This window comes from Chlamydotis macqueenii, chromosome 3 (genome assembly GCF_036417535.1).
Source record: "Chlamydotis macqueenii isolate bChlMac1 chromosome 3, bChlMac1.mat, whole genome shotgun sequence".
Classification (NCBI taxonomy): domain Eukaryota; kingdom Metazoa; phylum Chordata; class Aves; order Otidiformes; family Otididae; genus Chlamydotis; species Chlamydotis macqueenii.
In genome coordinates this window covers 123,445,482-123,466,214 of record NC_141558.1, presented here as the reverse complement: position 1 = coordinate 123,466,214, position 20,733 = coordinate 123,445,482, and the positions used below count along the sequence as shown (strand labels likewise).

The following is a 20,733-nucleotide window of genomic DNA, read 5'->3' as shown; positions in this document are numbered from 1 at the left end:
GAGTCAGACTCCTTTCTTTGTTCCTCTTCCCCCTTTTTTCTGCTGCAAGTTTGCAGTTTTCTGCTTCAGCTTAACAAGCATCTTCTGTTTCTAATTGACTAGATGATATAGAAGTCAGATTTGTCTTGGACAACTGGGAAGCCAAAGGTTCCTTCTCACAAGCCGACGTTCACCGTCAAGTTGCCATTGTGTTCAGAACGCCGCCGTTTCTCAAAGACATCACCGAGCCCGTCACGGTGAAGATGCAGCTGCGAAGACCTTCGGACCAGGAAGTCAGCGAACCCATGGATTTCAGATACCTACCGGATGAAAAGGGTATGGTGCCAACGAGCTGAGTTTCTGAAAAGCCATTCGCAGTGCAGAACTCGTGTTGATAATGAACAGTAGCTTAATTAGTAAAAATTCCACCACACTGCTTCTACAAAGCAGATTTTTGTTTTTTTTAAAACTAACGAGAGTCAGTTTTCTCCCTGTTTCAATGAAAATATCAAGAATCATGGATAGTAACACTGTCTTGGTTTGTTAGTGCCATCGTGTCTGAAATATTTTTCTCTAAATGTATCTTGCTACAACTCGGTGCCACTAGTGTAAGTTTTAGAAAGTTCCTTTACCACTTCAATCAAAGAAAAACTTTATTAACCCGTGTTCCCTTCCACTCCTTCCTCTGTAGATCCGTATGGCAACAAAGCAAAAAGGCAGAGATCGACGTTGGCTTGGCAAAAGCTCATCCAGGACTGCGGTAAGGAAAATATTTCTTTTTCTTGTTTGAGCAAACTTGTTTAGATGGAGTTACTTTTCTATAAAAACAAACGTACCGTGTCGACTCATGCTTTTTTCCATCGCAGGATCAAATGCGACAGAGAGGCCCAAAGTCGCTGCGTTCTCCACTGTCACTCCTGAAGGGAAGCTGATTAAGAAAGGTAGGTTTTTGCATGCGTGTCCCAGTCCGGCAGTGGTTTGAAACAAGCAGGGCCTGGTTGCTGCGGCGAAGGGCGTTTGTCAGGGAGGCACTGAAGTTCCCAAGGCAGCAGTGGTATCAGTCTCTTACTTTCTCTCCTCCGCCGCCTCCTCCAGATTCTTCTCAAAGCCTCTGCCATGCTGCAGCTTCCCCTTTGCGCAGGAGAGGGCTACACCTTCTTCATCTTCAAGCATTGCTAGCTTTCAGCCTTAATTTAGATAACTACCTATTTTGTTTTCCCCCCCTGTGTTCAGATACTCAGCCCTTCAAACGTACGCTCAGTTGCTGGCCTTCCCTCCTCCTTGCTTGCAATTCTCATATTCTCTTGAGAGCTTTTTTTCCTGCAAGATACTGGTACTTTTGATTTTAGAAACCAAAACAAGCACTTTTTTACTTAAATGAGCTGTCACCTTCAGCTTTTGCCGTAGAGGGGTGAGGTAGATAGCTGCCTTGCTGCTGTCTGGAAATTTAGGATCCACCCTGGAGACCAGTTAAATAAGCACAGAAGTGGAGATGCACGGATAATGTTAATTAAGACAGCACCGGGTTTGCTTTGCTTTTTAGCATTTGTCCTTTAAAAAACACAAATAACGGCATTAAAACGCAGTCACGTCTTTCGTCTGCACAGAACCAAACATGCTCTCATCGACGCTGATGATGCCCGGGCTGGCCAGCACGAGTCAGCTCTACCCTGCCTGCAACCAGATCGCCCACCCGCCCGCGCAGCTGGGGCCGGGGAAGCAGGACACGCTCTCCTCGTGCTGGCAGCAGCTGTACAGCACCCCTTCTCCGGCCGGCGGCCTGCTCAACGCGCACCCGCAGAACAGCTTTGCGGCGGATGTGTCTCAGCCCGCCTCTCAGGGCAGCGGCGCTCTCCAAGCTTTCCACAACAACCCTCTGAACTGGCCTGACGAGAAGGATTCAAGCTTCTACCGGAATTTCGGCAGCACGAACGGGATGGGAGCAGCAGTGGTGTCCACTGCAGACGTGCAGAGCGTTTCTAGTAATAGCATGGGGCACCAGGCTCATCCCGCCAGCGTCTCCACTGCCGGCATCATGAACATGGAGACCGATGACATGAACTGCACCAGTATAAACTTTGAAAAGTATAATCCGGTGTTAAACGCGAGCAATCACAGGCAGCAGCTCCATCAGGTGCCTCCAGCGTGCCCCTCTGTAGCAGCCCTGGGCAGCGCGCCTTTTAATTCGCAGTCTAACTTAGCCGATCCGGCGGTTTACAGTTTTCTACACCAAGAAGTTTTAAGCGAATCAAGACTATCGGCCAACCCCATGGCCAACCATCCGAATAGCATGGCAGATAACCAGTACTACGACGCCGACGGTGTCCACACTGATGAGCTCTATCAGTCCTTCCAACTCGATAACATATTACAGAGCTATAACCACTGAGCCGCCCGCGTTGGGCTGGCAGCGGGTTGGTAGCGCTTTTCAGACGGCTAGCTGTGCGAATGGGAGTAGCTCACCCTTCTGGAGTCCCTGCTTTCTCTCTCAGAATGTTACTAAGCAAGTTTTCCGGATTTAACTTCAGGTTTTAGATGACAGCCCAAAGACTGGTGCCCATAAAGAAGAGAGGTGGCAGTAGGCTTGGGGGCTCTCTCCCTTTAAAAGTCCCTTCTATACCTATTTTTACGCTGTCGGACAAGGGAGCTGTTAACACTTTAATCTTCCTTACCTTTGGGGACTGTAAAAGCTGACAGCTTCAGAAGGGTTACAATTTCAAATACTTCACAGGGTTCAAATTCTTTGAAACGTATCCATTTTCGCTATGGAAATTAAATTTTGGTAGGACAGAAATTAGGGAAAAAAACCTGCACGTGGGCACTCTAGCTCAGTGGACACTTGAAAGGTTTAGGTTTCTTAACCTTTTCATAGAAAATACTCTTCTCCTAAAACAAGACCATGCATTGATTTTTCACATTTTTCACCACACTCCATTTGCTTTGAAGGCAAATTTACTCTCAAATTTTTTTAATGACTATGTCATTGTTAGATGTATTTTTAAAAGACCGGAAGGTTTGAGTTTTTAAATAGTCCAGCTCTGTTGTAAATGAATTGCTGCACAAAATGAACAGCAAGCAAGGACTTCTCTGCACTTCATCCAAAGTGCGGTGTTTTAAACGACAAACCCCTCTTGCTTTAGGAACGGAGCACGCTGTTATTTCTCTGGAATTATTTTGTGTGTGTGTGTAGCTGTGATGTGTACGTTACTTCGAACTGCAGAAATAACGTTGAGCCGAAGCACCTGCTTACTCTTTTCCTCAGGTATCCCGGCAGTTTCCTGCTATGCAAGTGACTGCTTAAGAGAAGGCTGGCATCCTGCCTCCCGGGGGCAGTCCTAGTGCAGCCTCACCTAGATGCACTCTGTTAACAACTTAAGGCGCCAACGTATTCATTAAAAACACTCCTCTGTACTCTGTCTCAGAAACCAGAACTCCCTACCTTCCATCCCAGTCTTCCACCTTAGCCTGAGTCGCGAGGTTCAGCGGCAGCTCGCGTGGATGTAACTGGCCAGGTGAGACACTCTACTCTGCATTATAGGGCTTTTGCTGGTTTATTATTATTATTATTTTTTTTAAGAAGCGACACAGCGAGAGATTTCTCAGTATTTCTTAAGTTACAGAGCTGTTTTGTTTGGCGGATAAGGCTTAAGAACCTGATTGTTTGGCAACATAAAACTGCACTGTGGGAAGAAGCAATAAAAAAGACCAAAGCACACTCAGATACATTAAAAAACCCCCAAAACACAACCCCAAATAAAAAAAAAAAAAAGCCACTTGAGACTTCTAGTCATACCCAAGGCAGAAAGGAATTCCAGAAAACCTCTGTGGTTTAGAGGAAAGTGACGCCTCCTTACCGGCAGTAACTCATTGCGTTGAAAGCAATAAGGTGCTGCTGCTGGAATGCATTACACCAGTTACCCAGGTTTGACGGAACACGCTCCTTCGACCTGCAGAACAGATGGAATTTGGGAACCTGCTCCCCTTGACTGCAGGTACACAAGGCAATCAATTGACTCTCCGCGTTTTAAAGTGTTTTTTCCTCATTTCTGCATAGCTCCTCTGCAGTCTTAAGTAATAGAAAGACCAAAGAAATACAAAGAAACCTTGAAATGTGTTGTTTATTCAGTTCTTTTTTTTTTGAAGTTCTCAATTTTAAGTATATTAAATGTAAACATTTTACTCACTTCATAGAAAGCTCTTTATAGTACAATTTGTTTTTATTGTATAATTAAATATTTTCAAAGTTCTGTTTTCCTTTGTAAACGAGTCGGTTTGGTAATTAAAAAAACCTGGTTATACTAAGCACTCAGCTTCTGCAACCTTCTGCGATTCCTGACATCCCTCACTGAGGGAAAGCCAGAGAAATGGGAGAAGGTAGGTTATGGGTTGCTTATCCTGGCGCTTTCTAGAGTATCTTCTGCTCACAGTTACTGGTGGCCACCACAAAACCTGAAGCAGCGTGTGCAGCAAGAGTTCGGCTGCACTCGGCCGTTTTTTTTTCGCAGAGCAATTGACTTTTTTTTTCTTCAGACGGGCAGAGAGGACGGACGCTTTCCTGCTCAGCTGGAGCTCTGCTACTGGTGCAGCTTTCTCCAGGTTCAGCTAAGCTGATGTGAAAAAAAAAAAAATAGGGGGATAGGGGGACATTATAGGTGACCAATTGTTTGAAAAAATAGCTTTATTTTGAGTCCTTCCAATGCAAAGGAGGATGCTGCTAAGGAACACTGACTTCAGTTTTTAGTATTTTGCGCATAACGTGCTAGAAAATACCTACCTCTTTTCACACAAGCCTCAGGACCAGGAGTAAATCTTCTCAACCAAACGTCCTATTTCAGTACTCACAAGTAGGTGTTTTACTTTCAAAAATAAGATGGAGGCCAAAGTACAACATGAATATTACAGCTGCAATGGTCATTACAGATTATGACAGTTCAAAGTGTCTGTTTTGTGTTAGAAACAACAGGCTTTAAAAGAAAAAAAACCAGATTACGTTGCTCATTTTCACACTTCCACATGATCGCAGAACAGTAACTGTCTAAAGAGCTGTAGAGATACTTGACCCGTTTGGACACTTCACATTTATAACAAAAATAAGCAATTTGGGAATTTTTGGTGGACTTCTCTCCGATGTATGGAGAAGAGATTAGACTCAGCACATTGAGTGGAATTTTTATCGCCTTGTTCAGCTGCACTTTGGTTCTTAACGTGATCTCCACTGTCACCATGATAACGTGCAGCAGAGAGAGCTGCGGATGGGAGCGCGCCGAGTGTCCTTGCGCTGTGGCAGGAGCCCTTTCTGCTGCCACCTTAGCTCTGTTCCCCCTTGGAACAGCTCTTCTCACGTTCGTCGTGCGCAGAGTGCAGTCTTGTTTACATTTTTTTTTTCCATTGCAGTTTATGGAATTTATAAATCATACATTAGCTCACTTTGAGTTTCAAGAAATCACGTAGAGAGGAGACTGAAGTTCTCTTATGTTTGTTTTCTGAATTCAGTTTCTTAATTTTTCCATCATTCACGACACTTCCTTTCTGGGTACAGATGATAATCTGAGACGGCTACTCCTGGAATCTGTTGCTCATAACAGCTTTATGATTAAAAACAACAAAAAAGTATTGCTGTCTGAATCATGTTCCTATTATTTTTGTGTTAGAAAAAAACAGGAGCTTCTAAACTAATGACTTAACATGATACAGGCGTAAAAGGGCTTTTCCTAAAGATGTAGGTGGTGGGATCTGGCTAGAAAATAATCCTGCAGCCCAGTCCCTGCTTTGTGGGAAACATTTAAAATAACACAAGCAAAGGAAAAAGAAAAAAACCCAAAACCTCAGGTCTTCCCTATTCCAGGCAAGCTCCTAGACAATGTTCAGCTCTTCCAGGCAACCATCCAAGGTTGGATACTAGAAAAAAAAAAATGTATTGTGCTACAAACCAAAGCTTTTTCTCTCCATCTTGTGCTCGCAATACCAACATCACTCAGTATATCCTATACTTGGTGGTTCTTGGTATTCCTGTTTTTCTTTGCATCTCCATCATGCGCTGCAGCCTGGAGTTCCCAATCTTTTTATACCTGGTGACTCAGCTGGGGAAGTCCTGTGCCTGAAGAGGACCGAAACCAGGCCAGAGAGCTGCTGAAGCCTCAACTGTTGTTTCTAGGAAGCATAGCTGATGTTTTTAAATGAGAAGAACTTGGTTTTAACTGCAAAATTTTCCTCTGAAAACTCTTTTTCTCTTTGAAAAAACAAGTACTTTATCTGGGAGACAAATGTGTCCAGCTCTACTGACCACAAAGCAGTCAGCAGAGAGGCGCCTCGTTCCAGGCGCTATCCTACTGGTTTCAGAGTCTCCCTGATTTTTGGGAAATACTCCTGCATGAACAGTGCTCGGGAAAAGTTAGGACTGCGTTTCAGGTATCTCAGTGCTACCTGCATTCAGACAAGAAAGCTGCAGCATTTGCTATAAAAAAAAAAAAAAGTTTTTAAAAATCTGGCTTGAGGGATGGTTATTTTTAATTAAGACCTTTTAAACTACTGCAGAAAGCATGTTTGCTGTACTTGCTCAGTACACCATTTGCACATTACACCACTGATCTTTCTCTTAATTTTTTTTTTTTTTTAAAAAAGGCTTTTTATGCACAGAAGAAATTAACATAAGGCTAGAGGTTGAGTGAATGCTACCTGTTCCAGAGTGTTTAGAGTTAGTTCAAAGTAACACTGTCCTTTGGCAGATCAACGTGATCCAAATGTTGAAATAACTTTGCAACCGAGCTGAAATGCTGCACCGTGTTCAGTAACCAGCTGCTGCCAGAGGAGTTGCTTCTTCCTCGTCCCAACTTGAAAAGTTAATTATCCAGGGTTGGAGGCCAGTCAACGTCAACAGACTAGAAGAGCAAGGGGGGTGGGGAAAAAAAAAAAGGCAAAATCATCAGATTTCATGTTTTACATACATAGATTTGGCATCAGAACTCCATGCTGGTCAGCTATAGGCTAATAGTGGAAAGAAACTGAGTAAAAAAAGGACACTGAGAGAAAAGACGTGGGACAAGACAAGCAGGAGACAGTGGCATGAAACAGCCACCTCGCTGTGGTGGCTCCACGTGGGAGCTGGGCTTTCTTCATGAAGCAGAATCACAACTCCTTGTACTGCTCTTCCCCAGCACCCTTCGATGCTGGGCTGCATTTACAGTGCATCCAAAGCTGTTAATTAAAACCATGAACCATCTCCATCTTCTCCCCATCCTGCAGCTGGGCCGTTAGGATGTAAAAACAAACCGTTTGTTGATTGATGCCACAGAAATACTCAGGTATTGAGTAGTGCAGGCAAGGATCGAGTAGAAAACCATCACCTGTCCCCCCAGAAAAAACCCCTAGAAAAACTACAGTAAAAGAATAAGCTGTCAAGCATTACACGCAAGAATTATCTAGGTGTCGAGACTGTCTGCATTAATCACACCAACTCCTTGCCTAATCTACAACTTCATCAAAGGCTTAGGCCCTTAGGCTGAGCTAAAAGGCATTATTAGCAAGATAACGAATTATTTTCAAGTCCCCAGACATCTGTCCCAGTTATGTCCAGTAACTGCAGCCACAGCTAGCCATAGGAGAGCGATGCTTATCGGCCCGAGCCGCAAGTCAGGTGTTTCTGTTTTCAGAAGTGCCCTCTGCAAGCTCTCTTTCTTTATTACCCTATAAACGCTACGCAGAAAACCCGCCACTCTGTTCTGCAAGATGTAACGTGTGAGCAGCTTGCTAGAAATACGTCAGAACAAGCGTGCTGATCGTTGGCTACTTGAAATGAAAGCCCGTGTTTTAAATAAACCTTGCCAAGCCACTGGGTTAAATATTAAATCCATATCTCTGCATCCATTCTTTTAACCCAAACAAATTTTGGTTTTTTCATCCGACTCCAGCGAGCGAACAGATAAAATTTCTTGCTGTGTTTGACCCAGCGCTGAAAAGGGAAGTCAAGCCTCTGCTACTTTTCATCCAACGCCTTTCTGAAAAGAAATTATGTGGTACACATAACCTCCGTTCCAGTGGGTGCTAATCATAATTGTCATCAATTTGTGGTACGTCCTCCCATCCCTCCCTGATGTGAATTCCGCAGAGGAAGCCTGTCACGTGCGGCAGCACGGCGCAAACCACTATTTTTGCATTCACATCAATTTTTCTATTAACTGTGGTAAGGAATGTTGCTTCAATTAGAGCAATTCCACTGAAACCATCTCACATATGCACTGTGTTACTCATTTCCAGGAAAGATAAAGAGCAAACAACTCACTTCTACATCCAGCTCCAGAATGTCGGCCGTTCTGTTCAGGAGGGAGCCGATATTGGGCTTTGTTCTTCCAAAGTCTCCGTGCACAAATTCTTTAATGTAGCTAGAAATGCTGGCTAAGGAAAGGTGTATTTGACCGCAAAGAAACCAAAAGAAAGAGTATGGTGAAAAACACTCAAAGAAAAAAGCAGTGTCTTTTCGTACTCCTAAGCCAATTTGCAGCGAACGTCCTGTTAAGCCCATACCCACTTTTAAAAGACTTCCTAATTCTTGGCTTCCGACTTTAATGCCAAAAACTCCGCATTTTCTGGCTTATTCCAAAACGAGAGGTGACTTTATGACAAACCTGTTAACTTGTAAGTAGCAGCAATCTACAGTCTGCATTAAATATTGCGGACAAGCTTATTTTCTAAGGTGAAAAGTTGTCAGTTAAATTAGAAAAAGCTTAAGTGTATCTTTAAACCGTACATTTTTATAGCTATCACATTCTTTAAAACTACCACAAAAATACACACACACAGAGGTAGCATTTTTGCACGAAAGCCTGAATGGGACATTCTGACATAAAAACAATTATGCAGCAACGTCCGACTGCTGAAGAGCAGGGATTTAGAAACGCAGCAGCGAGAAAGGCAGGAAACTTCCCATTACCCGACGTACTCTAATCAGCAAAGCTGTTTCGTCAGCGTCTTGTGTAACGGCACCTAAGGATACGTTCCCGCTTGAGTCTTCAGCTGCAGGCGAAAATGATGCTCGTCTACGTACTCAGATTTCATGGTGTGAATGATCCGACATCTTACGGCTAAAGGCCGCCTGTGAAGAACCCGGAGAGGCGTCTTCTGGTCAAGTTTTAATTCCTGTTAACAAAATAAACGAGGAAGAAAACGCGCAACATACTGCACAGATTGTAAGAGTCATCTGTGGTGTTAACCAATCACATCTTTTTTATGTTGTGTTATGGTGGTTGAGTAATCTTCTTGAGGCAAGACTAATTTTTTCCATGTTTATCAAAGGAAAAAAAAAGGAGAGCCATCTCAAAGGCTAAATGAAAAGGCCTCCTATGAACACAAACTAATGGAATCACAAATACAGAGGAATAACCTTGAAATCTCCACAGTCCTTCGTTGGAATGACTCCAGGATTTAAAAGCTCACTGAGAGCCTCAGGGCAATCAAAAAAAAATAAAAATCCCACCCACACAATGCTTTGTCTAAACTACAGCCAACCCCCTAGAAATAAAAGGGAGGAAAAAAAAACCCCAAATGAGATTACATCTCGTAAGAGTTTTTTTAAAAGTTCATTCCCCACCCCCTTTCCTAAACGAGACGCAGCAGTTTGAAAGGCAACTTTTCAGGAAGTGAGTGGGCATGCTAAAAAAAACCTTCACAACAGTTGTCTCCATGACCTGTAATGGCTCGAGCCCTTGATTTGAGAATGATTTCATGGCCAAGACCCATAGGAAATGGTGCGACACGAGAAAAGCTGCACATGCTTCTCCATCAGCAGTGTCTCCCTGACAAGCAGTATAGAAATTAGCAAAAAGAGCGACAGATACCTTGATATCATCCAGAAATGCAATATCTTCTTTCTGTATCGCTTTATCTGTCCATATTAAGGCACTATAGGTCTTTGTCTTTTCCTCTTCACCTTCCTTCATCCGACCAATTGCCTCTCTAAACAAAAGAAATTAATTACTCACATAACATACGCATAATTATATGACGCTGTGAGCAAGAATGCTTGCAAAACTCCCAACGCGTCGCTTGGAAATCCCTTGCCGGCGATGAGAAATACTGACCTGGTGACAAGCTGTAAATCTCGAACCTGTATTTTGTCTGAAGAGTTATTAATTGTCTGTGATATTTAAAAAAAGAATCAGTTAGCAAAACTGCTCAGTTAGAGAAGAAACACATGCTTGATGAGTTCCACGAGGCGCAAATGATTTACCTGCTGAAACCCTTTCATTTCCTCGGCAGTAAAATGTATTCTACGAGGATTCACAAGCTCGATTGCAAAGGGCCTTCCTGGCAACGCGCGGAGTCATAAAACATAAAAACATGTTGTTCTAAATTAACGTTGGAATTTATGCAGGAAGGTTGGAAGGTGTGAAGATTGTCTGCTGTTATGCAAACAGGGACAGGACTCGCGGGTTTAGGGACGCGGCATCAGATGGAAGGATAGAAACAAGGGACTTTTTTTGGCTACTAAACCCCAGTATCAGCAATAAGTGCAAATTATGACTTCCCAGAAGACATCTTGTACAAGTCTGTGCTAATTAAAAAATAAAATAAGAAAAAAAAGTTAATTAGCTTATTTTCTGTCACCTACAGCAATGCCCAGGTGCAAGATGATGTTAAATCCCGCTCCCTCAGCTAAACATCTGTTGGAATAGCTGCACTTTCGGTGCTCAGGGCCAGGGATGATCCCCAGTATAAGCCATGCCAAGAGCTACGCAACAAATCAGACAGCAACTGGAAGACATCGTTGTTAATTTTTACTTTTTCTTTCCCTTCTCCTTTGGCTCTAGTAGCTTCAGCAGATTGGAAAGCAACTGACCTTTATAAAAGCTCAAAAAGAAAAATAAGGCTTCCCTGCTCCCCAGCGACAGTGAGGCAAAGGAGAAGCACCCCACAGAAAACAAGACAGGAATCAATCTGACATAAATGGCTTAAAAATAGGAATAAAATAAAATATTCCTAACAAGCTATGCATTTCCATGCATCTGTGCAGCCAAGGACACTGAAAAAGGGCTCCTCTTTCAGTTGGTCTTATGAAAGCATTGGGTCTTTGGGAGTAAATATCACTAAAATGCTTCCCAGATAAAATTTCAAAGCATGCCAAGTCACACGTGTGCACTCAGCATTCAGCAAGATCTGTTTGGGTAGCTTCAGTTAACGGTTTCGTCTGTTTCTGTGTTGCACAAGGGATGTTCCAAGCCTTACCGTTGCCTAGTGTTCTCACATCCACGTCTTCTCTTCCCGAAGAAGAAAAATTAAAGCCTGTAAACAGATTTGAACAGGGGCGGGAAGATTTTATTTTACACTTTTAATACTCTCTACAGCTTTTAAAAGGTGAAATATTTCCTTTCTAAACTTCTTTGCAAATATACTTCAAAGAGCTCTCTTTATAAAATGAAGCCTGTGCTGTATTTAAATAAATCTGGGATAGTTATTGTTTATGGCACCAGGTTCTCAAGTTTCTTGAAGAGCATTCCTGATTCCCTGGCCTGAATGAGATCGCTATAACCCTGAAAATGTCCAAAAAAAAAGCTGTACCATCCTAAAGGAATTCTACTCACTACTTAATTTTGTTCATTTCTTACCCAGCTAATTTAACTCTATGAATAAAATGAAGCTGAGCTGTCTTCATCCAAAATACAACTTTTTATCCTAAATACACCCTATGGTTTCCAAAGATTTCAGAGAAATTTCTGCTAGTCACACAGACTTGGACAAAAGAGGAAGAAAATTCAAGTCCAAACTGAAAAGTAACCCCTGCGTATTTGGTTTTTATATCTTTCAAGCTACAAAAATACAAAGTTTCCTTCATCACGCCCCTTCCACCTTTACACCTTCCCTGAAATAGGAATGGGGGACCAAACCCTGCTCTAGAGGTAACTTTGCAGCTCTGAAAGCGTCTCTGAAAAACTGATGGTTTCAAATTTTCTTTCTGCTTAGGGAACATACAGAGAGCATAAAAATTTCCTTGGTTTTGAATCTCTCTCATTTCTCTGATGATATTATGGCAACTGTATAACCCCCTTCCACGGTCATGAAGGAATGTTTTGGCCATACTACCAGAATCTTCTCAGTTGGGAATGCTCCAGGACCCTTAATCATCTTCACAGCCCTTTGCTGGACTCGCTCTGGTATGTCCACGTCTTTCCTGTACTGGGGAGCCCACAAAGGGACCCAGTACTCCAGATGTGTCTCCCCAGTGCTGAATAAAGGGGAAGGATCACCTCCCTTGACCTACTGGCAATGTTTTTTCTATCTGTTTCTATCTCTCCTCAACATTACTGGTAGTCTCCTGTGGTAATTCTGTAAGCTGAAATCAGGTATTACGTAGTACCTGGCCCAAAGACACGGTTTGAGGATTTTCCTAGTGTTCACACTAACATATCCACTGGGAGCAGGGAGGAGAGGAGGGGAAAATAGCTAAAAAAAGTTTACAAGCTTGGGCTTGAAAGGATAAGAGAGGGATAAAGAAATAAGGTTTTTTTCATTCCACTCTTGTATTATGTTAGTAGCTACTAAGAAAAAATACTCTAGCAATGATGAAAAATAAGTATGGTAAAAGATCTCCTAGACACTTACTATCTGCTTTGAATTCTGCCATTAGATGCTCTGAAATCAGTTCTTCCACTGAGGATTCCAGCTTCCGCTCCCCATCAATAATCCAGGGAGTCTGAGGTAAATTCCTTGAATATTTGTTGTATCTTCCTGTAAAAAAACAGCTAATCAGTTACCCGTAATCATTCTAAAGCAGTGGACAAAAGCTCCAGTATTTCACAGCACAACATATTTAACTTTCATCGGAGCCTTGTGAAAATACATTTACAAGATTTAACTTGTTTTATGTCAAGAGCATTACAGCAAGAGTACGAAACGTATCTGAGATGGCCAGCTTAAAGGTAGATTTGACGGCCAGTTGCTGCAGTCATACCTTCAGGTATAACCATGGAAAAAAAAATCATATGTAGCCTGACACAACTGGGAATGAAAACCCAGACGTTCAAGTGCTTAGTCTGAGTCAAGTTAATTCGGAATGGAAAAAAATTTTTTTTTGGTGACAGAGCGTGGTCTTGAATCAATGTCCCATATCCCAAACTGGTGCTATCCATACACCTGCCCACCGTGTGTATATGAAGAAGAAGTTCCCACACTCCTCTGTATCCAGTAGTTCAGGTTTCAATCCGCGTTCTGCCACTGTCTGAACGTTTAACAGAAGAAACCCAAACTAAAATGCTTTGGCTCATTATTGCAAGCAAAACATCTCACTAATAAACTGGTACAAATCTCCAGGAACTCGAAAAGTTGCCATCCTCTGACTGATTCCAGTCACGGTCTCGTGTTATGTCACACTAGCGTGCCATCTCCCGTGACACGAGGGCTGCTACAACCGAAGAACAAGTCTGACACGGATGACCAAGATGAGCTTTCTTACTGACAGGTTTTATAAGAAGTGAAAATATGCACAGAACAAGGAACTCATTCATAAGGAACGAGTAACCCCTCTACACAAACAAGTTTCAATCGGAAACCTTGCATAGAGAAAATAAAAAAGGAGTTCAAAGTAGCTATGCATATTATACTGTGCCTCTGTTATCTCAATTTTTTGGGTTTTCGGTATCATATTTTCCTATTTCTAACAATGTTTCCTTCTTGCATTTTGATCTGTAGAAAAACCCACACAAACAAATGGGGACACTGACTAATATTGTTTCACTGGGGCAAAGAATGAAAGTGCTGTGACTAATCAATCAGAAGTCAGCTTCGCACTGCTAAACTGTCTTTCCATAAAACGGAAAAAGGAAAATGATTTTTTTTTCTCTCTCAACTCCCCATTCTAATAATTTTAGCTTTCGACCTGAACAAGAGTGGGTTAAAAAACCCAGGTGTTTCTCGATTTGAAAGCACCTCCTGAACCTTTAAAAAAAAAAAAAAAAAAAAAAAAAAAAAGGTGAGGGGGAAGTGCTCAGTAAACACCAAAGATAAGGTCAGGAGGGCAACACCAACCCTGAAACTGTGCTTACAAGTTAAGATCCCGTCTCATTTAAACTGCTGTAATAGCAAAATAACTGCACTCTACTCAATACATTTTTCTATTCTGGATTTAGTTACTCAAAAATGAAAGACAACATCCTGCCTGGGTTTTTTTCGTTTTGTCTGGAACAAGCTATAAGCTATAAATTGCAAACCCAGTATTAAATCACATGCAGAAAGCTAACGTTCTATCTCTTTCTCCATATAGGTGAATTCTGGTAAAGCCATCCAACAAAACAACCTGAAATAAAACAGGGTGTTTGGAAAAGGCTAAAAAACACCGGGTATCTTGGATTCATGAAAATGTCCATCTAATTGTCTAATCGCTAATTATAAAGAAGAAACAGGCATGTATGGAACACCAGCTAGCCCGCCATGAGAACATTCACTTTTGCATTTTTTCTTTTCACTTTATGTTTTCCTTTATTCAGGATTTGTACCATCCTTTTAAATTTAGTATGCTGGATTAAAATTGTAGGGAGTTTTTTTTTAAATAATCTGTTTGCATATATTTAAATAAGTGGCTGTTTATACACAGGACTGGGGGAAGGGTAGATACTCTTGCAGGCAGGTGATAAAGTTGAATAATCTCAACTCAGGGACACCAAACATTGTTGCATTGCCTGTCTCACCCGTTTATTTCAGATGCTCTCTTGGTTTGGAAGGGGCACCTGGAAAGAGGTAAGCTTTCCAAAATTTAACCTTTATGGATCGCATTAAGATTGGCAGTTTTGGATGGAATAATATGCAGGGAAATCCAGACAGCGAAAACCTCTGAATCCAAATCAAAATCCAAGCCAGTGAACAGCACTGCTGGGAGCTTATTTAGTGAGGAAGTGCCTTTCGCAAACCACGGGTGTATTACGAGGGGACATATTACAACTACAAGATTTGTAGGGATAAAGGTTTTCCGAAGGAGAGAGCAAGCTTTGACAACAGGACAAAATTCTTCGCTTCATAAACTGCTTCTGGATAAGCCCTCTTAACAAGCAGGAGCACAAAGTTGTTTTAAACCTTAGCCCTGATACAGCTGTCTGCAGCTCTCACTCCTCCTCAACCATATCCCACCACGCACTATCTCCAAATTTAAATTCACAATGTAAGAGCAGGCAAATAGTTTTGATTTTAGCATGTTGATCTCTCATTTCTAATTTTTGACAAAATCATGTCTTCAGCAAAGCCAAGTCCAATTCCTTCTCCTTTCAAACAAAGTCCATGGTTTGATAGAGCTACATTTGTTTCTTTGCTTCTTCTACTTAATTACAGGAATCATAGACCAAGAATCTTCTGGGTCTTGCGGCAGTATTATAAAGTTATGTTTAAGACAACATAGGAGCAAATAAATTAATTCCCTTACCAGCCACAAAAACTGCACCGTTATTGCACTGAATTTCCACAGCAACACAGAGGTTCTTTGCTGAACTTGGGGGACATGGAAAATGCCTGTATAAAAAAAAAAAAAAGATTAAAAAATACTAGTAAACCAAAACATGATGGAGCATCACCATAGCAATAAAGGCAGGAAAGATGATGACTTCAGTTACACAAAACACAGCTACAGTATAAACTCAATATTCACATTAAAAGCTGGAACACCAAGAAATAGATAAACACTAAACAAATCAAGAGAATTGCATTGCAAACACTTTTGTCAAGCCCTCATCAAACATTATCGAAGTATAACACTCAAAGTGTGCTAATAAGATGTACCTTACTCTAGCAATAGCAAAAATGAAATTAAATGCTGCATGAAAACTAGCTTCAGGATCTACCAGTAAATCTTCGCTGGGAATCAAAGAAAAAAGCTGAGAAGACTTAGTGCAATTAGGCACAGTGAACTACGGAGAAGGTGTCTATCGCTGTCTTCCCACTGTCTGTGATTTTTACCACATTACAGCACTTCGTGTTTTCTTCAAACTCAACTCCTAACACTTTGGAAATATGGGAAAAAGTCTTTCTTGTAACGAGAAGTTTGCCTTACAAACTCTAAGCTGCAAAACACAGAAGGAAGTTCCACGATTTCTAAATCTCTTCTGTGGTTTTGGGGATGCACATAAAGATTTTTGAATGTAAAGGATTGGCAATACTACAACAAACTGCTTTCACTTCTAACTCTTCTCAGTCCCATGCCAGCCCAGAGATCTGCCGTGACGTACTGCCGAAAGCACAGAGCAAACTGCAGCTCTCTGAGCCACAGAGAGCAGCTCCTGAGATAATCAACCAACGAAGCACTTGTACTAATGGGAAGAAGACCATCATTTGTGTCATGTCCAGTTTTCCATCCTCCGTGGCTTAATTCAAGCATTTTAAGATCACTTCTGAAATCTGGAATGACATTTTATTACCAGAAGAATAGAAAATGCGACACATTTTAATCAGTAAACTAGCAGAAGCTAAACAGCCGCTACTTACCCACCTAATATTTTCCTCTCCATCCTAATTCTATACAAAAGTACAATACTAAGAACTAGTTTCAATATATACTTACTTGAGAAAATCCTCTTCTTTTATCTTCTCTAGAGCTTTTATAACTGCCATTCTAGTGAAAACAGACTGCACAGTGAAACAAAAAAAATGAGTCAAGAACAAAGAGAAGCTAAGAAAGGATATGCCTAAGGAAGAAAAAAACCCCTAAAACATACGCACCGTACGCTTCTCATAATATTTTTTTTTCCCTTGTGTTTTGTGTTTTCTTATACCAAAAAGCATCCCTGTATCAGCAAGAACTTGCTGTGATCTCAACCCTAACTTTAATGGGGAGCAAGAGGTAATTTTGCCAAAGTCTGAGCAAGTAACTTTACCCACAAGGTGAAAGCAATACAATTAATACAGCTGACAGACTGGAATATAACAGTTATTTAGTCACAGAACTAAGATTTGCCCCTTTGTTTCTAGAAGACATGTACAAACAATAGCGTATGTGTCTTCGCTCTGTTTTTACACAGAAAAAAAATAACAAGTGCCACTGACTTTCAGCAGGTCTAAAGTTACTGTTATAAAAATAAACCTACTCCAGCTCCTTAGAATATTCAATTGCTAATTCTTCCCTTTGACTAGCTGAAAGAAATGCTAAGCATATCTTCAGAAACTATCTTATTTCAGATGATATACAAAAGTGTGCAAAAGCAAGAACAAAGAAAGTAGTGCTCGGGAGCTCAGCTCCGAATTTGCAAAATAGATTAAAAACAGAATCCTAAATCCATGAACAGAAACCTAAGCCAGCTTCCCCATTTTCAAAAGTTAAGTATAGCTAAGCCCCAGCTTTTATCTCAGTGACAGCAGGCAGCTAGTTCTTCTGGAAATAAGACTGTTGAGAAGGTCTCTCATCCTTCCACCGTGCGCTGCGATGAACAGCCTGGCTCCCTGTTCTCGATAACCTCTCTGTTGGTACTATGGGAAGATTCAGCTGTGTCCTGCACAAAGCCTTCTCTTCTCCGGGCTGAACAAGCCCAGGTTCCTCAACCCCTTCTCCTAGGGCATCTGCTCCAGCCCCCTGACTGTTTTGGTGGCCATCTACTGAACTTCAAATTTAATTATGTCTTTTTTTTTGCAAAGGGGTTTGGGGATTTGGAAAAAAACAGTGAAAAATAGTGAGTCACTGTTTGGGACAATTTGCTCTAGCACAGAATTCCTGGATGCTTTCAGGAAAGCTGCTCTTTCTCTTTCTAAGCATAAACTAGAGATAATAGCGCTTCCCTTCCTCACAGAACAGATGAGATGGAAAACCCTTAAACTAGCAGCGGGTTTAAATAAGTATCTACAGCAGATGACACAGAAATTTTCCCTGAGAATCCAGTTTTTATACCACTTTTCTGATCAACACAGCCCTTGAAGCTAGCTTCAAGCACAGCTTCTTTGCAAGGATGAACCTCTGACAGCTCTTCAGAGTGCGTATTTTTTCCTTTAGATTCCCCTGCATCTTGTTGCCTGGGTGGTTTTAACAGCCAGGCCCTACCGGTTTAACTTCTTATGGGGCATTTCCCCCGTTTTAAAGGAAAGCAATGCAGCAAGCAGTGAGTTACAACAACACAATCCTTCTGAAAAAGACATGCATTTATTGGTCAGGTGGAGAAGAGTAGGCAGAATTCCTGGGTCAGGCTGCCTCAGCCAAATGTCTGTAGGCTCTTCACCAGAAAGAATTAAAGGCTTTGCACAGGCTTCTGATAGAAGTTACTTGTTCTCCTTCTGATCACACCCACTGTCCTACTTAAATCAGTTTCTCTCCAACTGTTTTTTTTTCCTTTTTACATCTCCTCTTTTCCATCAATGATTGCCTGTGTGCTCAAGGCCTGCAACAAGTGGCAAGGACCCTTTTCTTTCCCGCTTCCCTCCAGAGGTAGACAGGATAAAACAAACCATCCTGCACGCGTTGTGGCTTTCATTCAGATCAGAGGACATGAAAACTGCAGTGTGATCATTCTCTTTCGGCTGCAGAGTCTCATCTTGACAATGTGACTTTATCTGAACTGTTTCACCCACAAAGAGCTTGAGGATCATCTTTTATGCTACTTTTAATGCATGACAATCTAATTCCTAGATCTTAAGGGAGGTATTTACAGAGAATATTCCTGAAATTATGGCCTTTAGACAGTCTGGAAAATGAATGAGCTAAAGAAAAGCAGTAAGCGCTTAGTTTTCCTAAGCGGAGAAATGTTAAGTGAATAAAGGAAATAACCAGAGAGATTTCTGATGAAGGAAAACCAGACGTTAAACACTGACTGAATACCCAGATAAGTCCTTAACTGTAGCCATTGCTGTGAAATTCTGAATGTCAGAAAAGAAATAGAACAATTGTGAGATCCTACCTGTTTGTTCTTCGATGGTTTGAAACAGTCTGGGCAGGCTGTGGCTCTAGAGACAGAAATGAAAATTAGCTGCTCCTCTTACAGAAAAAGAAACAAACAGACAGACTTATAAACATAGCATGTACATAGTCTCTGTACCAATATGGCTAGCGTCTCACTTCCACAGCTTAGCACAGAGCAGATTTTCAAGTTCACTTTATCCTAAACCACAAATGGCGGAAGGTGTGCATTGCTTGATCTAGAGAGGAATCATGGACAAAGCTGCGTAAGCCTCTTTTGCTCTGACCAACACAAATGTGCCTCAGCTTTGAGATGGGATGGAAAAGCACACAAGGAGTTTAGCTTTCTGTCCTTTCCAATCCTTCTCAATAAAGGTCATGATTAATCTTTAAGTTCTGGGCAAGATTTGCTGACATGTTGGAATCTACACTTGCTGTTCTTAGACAATGCACACTGCAAATTAGAGGTTCAAGTTGTTACTTCTGGACAGGAAAATTCAATTTACTACAGAAAAAGTAACGCCAGGTGGTCGATACCACTTTGCTTTGCCTCTTCGAAAGGAAACTATTGGTTGTTTCACAAAAGTGAAAGCCAAGTCAGTGAAAGACTTTTTCTGAGTACTGTAGAGGAAGCTGCTGTTCCTATTAGTGGATTTCTGTGTATGCAGTTAGAGATGATTTCTAGCCTACAACACAATTTATCATTTTTTTGCTGGTGCTTTTCAACACCTCTGTAACTACTTCAGCCTACAAGGAAGCAGGTCTGACCTCTTGCTGTTTCTATACAAGCAACTTGCCTGGCCAGTTTGTGATACAAAGCATACAAAGCACATTCCTTCTTCCTGAATTTAAATATCACCTTACTTTTAAACATAAATGTCCAAATAGAAACTAACAAGAGCCAGTTCAATCTTCCTTGTCTAAACCAAGGGTCATTTTAGCACACCTACCTACACATAATTGCGTAAGAACAGCTTGAGAGATGAGAATGCAGGTGCCCTGCTTGGAAATCCCACCCAAAAGCAAACCTGGAGGGCTTCTCCAGGTTGAGACAAGGTCCTACTTTGCTTCCACAAAAAGCATGACTGTCATTACCAAAGCTGTGAAAATTGTCAAATTTACTATATTGATAAACCCGAGAAATTGGAATGTGGAATGGAACTTCTTTACAGCTTTCACCTCTACAGCTATTCTGCTTGGAATGCTAACATGCTTGGCATCAACATTTTTGAAAGGTTGCAAAAAGGACGGAAGGAAGAACTGATCAAGTAAAATTAAATAAATAAGAACAAAACAGGATCCAGAAACTGATTGCAGGTACCATTATTTAGAATTGTCGTTTGGCTCTACTACTTTCTCCCTTTTTTGCCCAGTCTTGAAGAATATAGACAGGAAAGTTTAGCGAATGCTAATAATCAATTTTTCCTGAGACCAGATACGTCACCAAGCACGCATTCCCTCACCCCCCACCCCAAGGCGTATGAAGGATGCAGTTGTTGAAAACCAAGAAGCTAGCAGATTGGACATTCAAATAAAAGATCACACACTGCCAGAAAGGGTAAAATCAGGGAAATGATATATAAAGGCTGCAAAGGAAATCTCTAGTCTCAAGAGGAAGTCACTATTCAACAGGGAAGTCAGAAATTCTATGCCGAGCCTCTTTCTATGCTAAGATTTAACTTGCAGTAGGAGGACAAGTGATGAAACTGAGTTGAAACTTCTGTTTTCCAGGAAGCATCAGCAAATAGGAAGAGTGAACCTTTTTATCCAAAATACTGCTAGATTTTGAGAAATCCGATTAAAGGTAGCTGAATTCATGGAAATATTTTGCTTCTTTGTGTATAGCACATGCTCTACTGGGCCAGGCCAAAAACTAGGTGTAGTGTCCAGGAGAACCTAGGCATGACCTC

General features: G+C 41.5%; 2 protein-coding genes across 4 annotated transcripts in view; one reads left to right on the top strand and one right to left on the bottom strand.

Moving 5' to 3' along the window:
• REL (REL proto-oncogene, NF-kB subunit) overlaps positions 1-4,242 on the top strand; it is a 31,780-nt gene extending 27,538 nt beyond the window's left edge. For both annotated transcript variants that reach the window (XM_086744033.1, XM_086744034.1), the window contains 4 exons: positions 103-315; positions 671-739; positions 846-920; positions 1,587-4,242. In XM_086744033.1, the coding sequence (XP_086600159.1) occupies positions 103-315; positions 671-739; positions 846-920; positions 1,587-2,368 (1,139 nt within the window). In that variant the 3' untranslated portion in view covers positions 2,369-4,242. The remainder of the gene's footprint in view (positions 1-102; positions 316-670; positions 740-845; positions 921-1,586) is intronic.
• The window catches only part of PUS10 (pseudouridine synthase 10), a 31,395-nt gene continuing 14,741 nt past the window's right edge, over positions 4,080-20,733 (bottom strand). Inside the window, exons 8-19 of one of the 2 annotated variants that reach the window (XR_015258078.1) lie at positions 18,825-18,870; positions 16,508-16,572; positions 15,377-15,462; positions 12,571-12,696; positions 11,197-11,253; positions 10,202-10,278; positions 10,053-10,108; positions 9,810-9,927; positions 8,969-9,111; positions 8,258-8,357; positions 6,655-6,857; positions 4,080-5,877 (exon numbers count right to left, since the gene is read on the bottom strand). Coding sequence is in view for 1 of the 2 variants with exons in the window: in XM_086744035.1 (XP_086600161.1) it covers positions 6,819-6,857; positions 8,258-8,357; positions 8,969-9,111; positions 9,810-9,927; positions 10,053-10,108; positions 10,202-10,278; positions 11,197-11,253; positions 12,571-12,696; positions 15,377-15,462; positions 16,508-16,572; positions 18,825-18,870 (913 nt within the window). In the remaining variant the exon portion in view is untranslated. Of the gene's footprint in view, positions 5,878-6,330; positions 6,858-8,257; positions 8,358-8,968; positions 9,112-9,809; positions 9,928-10,052; positions 10,109-10,201; positions 10,279-11,196; positions 11,254-12,570; positions 12,697-15,376; positions 15,463-16,507; positions 16,573-18,824; positions 18,871-20,733 lie in introns of those variants that run through there. The other variant, XM_086744035.1, reaches the window with a different exon arrangement.